The 7,036-nt window shown below is 44.3% G+C and overlaps 1 protein-coding gene across 1 annotated transcript in view; it reads right to left on the bottom strand.

The window, feature by feature from the left end:
* Positions 1-5,051, bottom strand: part of meltf (melanotransferrin) — a 13,536-nt gene extending 8,485 nt beyond the window's left edge. The window contains exons 1-9 of the mRNA XM_029706243.1: positions 4,760-5,051; positions 4,210-4,364; positions 3,766-3,865; positions 3,012-3,197; positions 1,960-2,110; positions 1,654-1,721; positions 1,078-1,265; positions 264-426; positions 23-162 (exon numbers count right to left, since the gene is read on the bottom strand). Of these exons, the coding sequence (XP_029562103.1) occupies positions 23-162; positions 264-426; positions 1,078-1,265; positions 1,654-1,721; positions 1,960-2,110; positions 3,012-3,197; positions 3,766-3,865; positions 4,210-4,364; positions 4,760-4,802 (1,194 nt within the window). The 5' untranslated portion in view covers positions 4,803-5,051. The remainder of the gene's footprint in view (positions 1-22; positions 163-263; positions 427-1,077; positions 1,266-1,653; positions 1,722-1,959; positions 2,111-3,011; positions 3,198-3,765; positions 3,866-4,209; positions 4,365-4,759) is intronic.
* Positions 5,052-7,036: the final 1,985 nt, after the last annotated feature.

The following is a 7,036-nucleotide window of genomic DNA, read 5'->3' as shown; positions in this document are numbered from 1 at the left end:
GAGAGAGGCCTCACCCACTGGGATGCAGTCCATGGCTTTGAGAGAGAGCGAGAGAGAGAGAGAGAGAGAGAGAGAGAGGACTCACCCGCTGGGATACAGTCCATGGCTTTGAGAGAGAGAGAGAGAGAGAGAGAGAGAGAGAGAGAGAGAGAGAGGCCTCACCCGCTGGGATACAGTCCATGGCTTTGAGAGAGAGAGAGAGAGAGAGAGAGAGAGAGAGAGAGAGAGAGAGAGAGAGAGAGAGAGAGAGAGAGAGGCCTCACCCGCTGGGATACAGTCCATGGCTTTGAGAGTGCTGTAGTAGATGGAACCCATCCACGCCTTAGGATCATCATTCTCCGGCCGCAGGAACTTTATGGACGAATCACTGAACAGCAAATTGCTGCCTGACTCGCCCGACTGAAAGATGGGGAAACCTGACTTCGCCTGAGGAAAAAAAAACACAACCAGGATTTATTCAAACCTAAAATCAGGGTTCCTCTGACTATGCCTCTCGGAGTGTCTTTGCCATAGTGAGAAACAGACAGTTCTCTTGAACACACTGGTTGGAGATTTCCAAGTTCCTAATTGTCTTGAACGCACCAATACTGTACTAAAACCCACAACACATTTAAAGCGACAATCTGAAGTTGCTAGATCCATTTTTAGACTTTAAATGTATAATATATTGACTGTTGAAGGATATAATGTACATACCAATAACATTTGATTTGAGTTGACTATATATATATATATATATATATATATATATATATATATATATATATATAGTATATAACTAAACCTCTTGAGCTTAGTTCAACGGTCGTACCCCATCAGAACCTAAAATATAAGATTGTTTTACTCCTTTGTTTGTAAACAATGTAAATGTAAACAAACACTGTATAGCCTCAAAACATGGTAAAAACTATCATGTTGATGTCATGGATGGTCAGTCCTTGCATCCAGAGCTCTGTTCATGAATTTCAGAGTGCTTACATTTCTCTAGCCCCATCCCTCGGCTGTTTACCAAATACGTTTATTATTGTTCAAACTGCAGATTGCCTCTTTAAGGTTGGGATGAAGATTATTACCCACCAGTCCTTCTGTCAGCATGTTATAGACCACAGTGCCACTGATGTCAGATTTAACCACGATGCCCCTGGCTGGCACCCTGACCAGATGGCACCGGCGGTATTCTTTCACTGGGGCCCTGGTCCCGTCTCTACACAACAGCTCGTAGTCTGAAGACTTCAGCCCATTGGTCCAGGTAGGGTCACCGTTTCCTACAACACAGCAGGACAGACACCGAGTTATACAGTTGTACATACACCAGCAGGGGGCAGAGGAGGGGGAGGGCAGGACTGTTTGGTGCCAACATAAGGTGACTCTTTAATAGGAACCTCTGTAATGTTGATATTGCAGTAAATTGTTCATTTGTAGTTGGTGTTTTTTAATTGCATTGAGTGTTAACTGTCAGTCTTGCCCACCTGCCATCTCTCTGAGAGGACCACAATGGAAATAAGCCTTCAGGCTTTATTGTGTTTATATCCTTGATCATTTTTAATGTATGTATTTTTGTCTCCGGCTAGAGCAGATTACTACTTTTAATTACCAAATAAATTCAATGAAATGAATGAATCAACGTGGAGGATAGAGAGGAGCTCAGCCTACCGTCTGTGTTCTCCAGAACTGTGGTGTGCTTTACAAAAGCCACCTCTCCTGCATCTTCAGCCAAACACCTGTCTCAGACAGACAGACAGACAGACAGACAGACAGACAGACAGACAGACAGACAGACAGACAGACAGACAGACAGACAGACAGACAGACAGACAGACAGACAGACAGACAGACAGACAGACAGACAGAGACAGAGAGAGAGAGAGAGAGAGAGAGAGAGAGATCATAATGTGTGGGTTAATCTCTGAGAGTCCAGCAGTAAAAGCTGTACAGTATCAGTGTGATAGTGTACTTTACCTGAAGGCCCCGCTGTAAGCGTAGTATCTCTCCTTGTCAGTGTTGTCACATACGAACTGTCCATCGTTGTTGCCTTTACACAGCTGGCAAAGGGAGGGAGGGTCTCCCTGTGACCCAGGGATACAGCTGGCATTAAAGAAATCTGCCACGCCTGGGGGAACACCACACACACGTTAGTGGTGTATTGGTTTCAAAGCACCTACAGTGTAGTGTGCAGAGTGTGTGTACTGTGTGTGTGTGTGTGTGTGTGTCGAAGACGTGGATGTTGATTAAGGCAGCCCCCCCCTCCCCTCCCCCTCCTCTCTGATCCAGAGGGGTTGGGTTAAATGCAGAAGATGTGGATGTTGATTAAGGCAGCCCCCCCGCTCCTCTCTGATCCAGAGGGGTTGGGTTAAATGTAGAAGATGTGGATGTTGATTAAGGCAGCCCCCCCTCCACCCCCCCCCCTCTCTGATCCAGAGGGGTTGGGTTAAATGTAGAAGATGTGGATGTTGATTAAGGCAGCCCCCCCCCTCTCTGATCCAGAGGGGTTGGGTTAAATGCAGAAGACGTGGATGTTGATTAAGGCAGCCCCCCCCCTCTCTGATCCAGAGGGGTTGGGTTAAATGCAGAAGATGTGGATGTTGATTAAGGCAGCCCCCCCCCCTCTCTGATCCAGAGGGGTTGGGTTAAATGCAGAAGATGTGGATGTTGATTAAGGCAGCCCCCCCTCTCTGATCCAGAGGGGTTGGGTTAAATGCAGAAGATGTGGATGTTGATTAAGGCAGCCCCCCCCCCTCTCTGATCCAGAGGGGTTGGGTTAAATGCAGAAGATGTGGATGTTGATTAAGGCAGCCCCCCCTCTCTGATCCAGAGGGGTTGGGTTAAATGCAGAAGACACATTTCAGTTGAAAACATTCAGTTGGTATCCCTCCTTTCCCTTATTTATATGTGGGTGTGTGTGTGTCCATGTGGTTGTATGTGTTTTTTGTGCGTACAGGCACGCATGTGTGTGTGTGTGTTTGCGTGCGTGCGTGCGTGCGTACACTAGCGTGTGTGTCACAATTCCCTACCCTGTGGGATGTTACAGCCCATGACAGACATCTTGCTCTGGTCGATGAGGTATCCCAGAGGCATGTTCCAGCCAGCAGTACGTCCCTTCCCTGTGTGACATGTCTTCCTGCCCTTCAGTGTGTTGATGTTGATGTCCGGGTTCTTCTTATTCACCACAGCAACCGCATAGTAGGTGGTGCCCTCTCCTGTGGAGGTCAGGGGTCAGAGTGATAGTAATCTGTTATTGGACCAGTTGATCATGTGCTTCCCTCTTTCACGTTGAGGAACAGAGTCAAAACAGACACAACTGAGGGACATGACCTCGTCCGCTTTCATAAGACAGTGCATCTCAGTGCTAGAGTCGTCACTACAGACACCCTGGTTCGAATCCAGGCTGTATCACAACCGACCGTGATTGGGAGTCCCATAGGGCAGCGCACAATTGGCCCAGCGTCGTTCAGGTTTGGTCGGGGTAGGCTGTCATTGTAAATAAGAATTTGTTCTTAACTGACTTGCCTAGTTAAAAAAAAAAATACTTGAATCTCTAGTAAATTAATAATATACAGTAGGTACTAAATTTACATGATATGGCTTCATCTTTCTGCGTTACGGGTAAAGTTTGCACAAGCATGTCATAAAACAGTAAAAATATCCAACGCACTATCATAAATGATCGTGAAATAGACACAAATGACTTCATGCGAAATTGGTGACAGACATACTTTGATAGTGTGCTGCAATATCAGAAATATAAGACAAACATAAACTCTTTACCATCAGCAGAAGTCTCTCCTGCAGCTATTTTGAAGTCAGTTTCTTCCCCCAGAGTGTAGATATCCTTAGCGCTCATTGAAAAGGCATCTACTTGGTTTTTCTAGAAAAAAAAGGAAGAGGGGTTTAAATAGCATGTTTCAATGGTTAACGCAACTGTATGAAATGAAATAGTGTTTCTTCCTAATCAGTCGGACTCAGGACATCAGCAGATACTCCTAGACAACTAGGTCAACACACGCTCCAAAGGTGATATCACTATCCCATCCGAGACTCAAATAAACAAACAATATCACAGAAATGATTAGGAAAATATAAAAAGATAAACATCAACTGTCACAAACAACTGAATATATATATATTTTAGATTTATAGGAAGTCATTATCATAATATGATTGTAATATAAACGGAAATGTGCCCTATTTATCTGAAAGAGCCCCACTTACCCCGATCTTCTGCGCGCATCCTTCCACAGACGCGTCGCTGACGCATTGGATAGTCGGACGGATGGCCGCACTGTTGAAGGCCTGCGCCATGGCGTTACATTTGGTCATCTCCTGAGCGGAGATTGCGCACCATCTTATAGTGCTCTGGCCAGACACTGAATAGGGAACACATTCAAACAAAAACAATCCGATTTTTGTTCTTGTGCTATGGCTACTCAATACCCAATGTTCACGGAGTACACAACCAAACGTCCACTGCGCAAATTCGACTGTTACAAATTGAAATTCCATCCAGAAACCTCAATGTGCTGATAATATCTAGCATTTTATACGGATTCATATTAATCCAACTTTTATTCAAATGTAGTCTTTGCAGCTATTATTGTTGTATAGTACACACACATAACTATGATTTTTTAAATAAAAAAAATAAAAATGTAACCTTTATTTAACTAGGCAAGTCTGAATCTAGGGCATATTAAAATATGTCGTTATTTTACCTCCACACCTCCATAATATACCATTATATTGATTTAAAAAACCATCTCACCAGTCTGAAGGCCTAATATCAGAGAGGCGACGAGGACCCACATAGTGACGGTGTCAGCCAGGCGTGAGAATGCCTGATCCTGTAAGATCTCTTTATTTATAACTGCCCGATCTCTGATAGGGGCTCCAAAGTACAAGTTCCAAGTAGAGCTCCAGCATACCGTGAGTATTTTACAACATAATTGTATTGGAATCACTAAACTTTCTAGCTATTCTTCGTTTAACGTTTTCTCTGAGACTTCGTGACTTCCAGACAGTTAGCTCATACCTGGAAAGACACGTCCCTCTGCCCGCACCTGGCGCTTGGCCAGACCGAGCACACAGAGGCCATTGACTGGGAAAGACCCCACCTCCGCTGGCCCTGCCCGGTGCTTTTCCATCGTACATCTCAAGGACGTTGGGGGGGGGGGGGATCTTGTTCTAAGTTTTATGTGAAGACTAGGCTAGTAATAAAAGCGCACCTTCATAACTCATTTCCCATACTGCTGTCTTATTTCTTATGTCATGTTTTCTCTTGTTTCCTTACCAGTGTTTCAATACAATCAAATACATTTTTTTTCACAAAAGTAATTTCTGAATAGGATATGAGGAAAAAACTACAAAAATCTTAGGTAAGATAAGATTTACATTTACATACATTTACATTTAAGTCATTTAGCAGACGCTCTTATCCAGAGCGACTTACAAAGAAATAAAATAAGATGCTGGTTCACTGAACAAAAATATAAAAGCAACCTGCAACAAGTTTTTACTGAGTAATATAACGATCATATAAGGAAATCAGTCAATTTAAATGAATTAATTAGGCCCTAATCTTTGGATTTCATATGACTTGGAATACAGATATGCATCTGTTGGTCATAGATACCTAAAAAGGTAGGGGAGTGGATCAGAAAACCAGTCAGTATCTGGTCTGACCACCATTTGCCTCATGCAGCGCGACACATCTCCTTCACATAGAGTTGATCAGGCTGTTGATTGTGGCCTGTGGAATGTTGTCCCACTCTTCTTTAATTGCTGGATATTAGCTGGAACTGGAACACGCAGATCCAGAGCATCCCAAACAGACTCAATGGGTGACATGTCTAGTGAGTATGCAGGCCAGGGAATAACTGGGACATTTTCAGCTTCCAGGAATTGTGTACAGATCCTTGTGACATGAGGCCGTGCATTATCATGCTGAAACATGAGGTGATGGTGGTGGATGAATGGCATGTCGATGGGCCTCAGGATCTCATCACGGTATATCTGTGCATTTAAATTGCCATCGATAAAATGCAATTGTGTTCATTGTCCATAGCTTATGCCTACCCATACCATAACCCCACCGCACTCTGTTCACAATGTTGACATCAGCAAACCGTTCGCCCACACAACACCATACATGTTGTTACATGTTGCCATCTGCCCGGTACAGTTGAACCAGGATTCATTCGTGAAGAGCACACTTCTCCAGCGTGCCAGTGGCAATCGAAGGTGAGCATTTTCAACACCGAAGTCGGTTACGACGCCGATCTGCAGTCAGGGACAAGACCCTGGTGAGGACGACGAGCACCCAGATGAGCTTCCCTGAGACGCTTTCTGACAGTTTATGGCAAAAATTCTTTAGTTTTGCAAATCCACAGTTTCATCAGCTGAAAATATGCATCAAAAACAATGATTTTACTGAGTTACAGTTCACATAAGGATATTAGTCAATTAAAATAAATGAATTAGGCCCTAATCTATGGATTTCACATGACTGGGCAGCCATGGGTGGGCCTGGGAGGGCATAGGCCCACCCACTTGGGAGCCAGGCTCACCCATTGGGGAGGCAGGCCCAGCCAATTTTTCCCCACAAAAGGGCTTTATTACAGACAGAAATATTCCTCAGTTTCATCAGCTGTCCGGGTGGCTGGTCTAAGATCCCACAGGTGAAGAAGCCGGATGTGGAGTTCCTGGGCTGGCGTGGTTTACACGTGGTCTGCGGTTGTGAGGCCGGTTGGACGTACTGCCAAATTCTCTAAAATGACGTTGGAGGCGGCTTATGATAGAGAAATTAACATTCAATTATCTGGCAACAGCTCTGGTGGACATTCCTGCAGTCAGCATGGCAATTGCCCACTCCCTCAAAACTTGAGACATCTGTGACAATGTGTTGTATGACAAAACTACATATTTTAGAGTGGTCTTTTATTGTCCCCAACACAAGGTGCACCTGTGTAATGATCCTGCTGTTTAATCAGCTTTTTGATATGCCACACCTGTCAGGTGGATGGATTATCTTGGTAAAGGAGAA

The sequence above is a fragment of the Salmo trutta genome, chromosome 22, assembly GCF_901001165.1.
Source record: "Salmo trutta chromosome 22, fSalTru1.1, whole genome shotgun sequence".
Taxonomy (NCBI): Eukaryota; Metazoa; Chordata; class Actinopteri; order Salmoniformes; family Salmonidae; genus Salmo; species Salmo trutta.
This window is presented reverse-complemented; position numbering and strand designations above follow the sequence as displayed.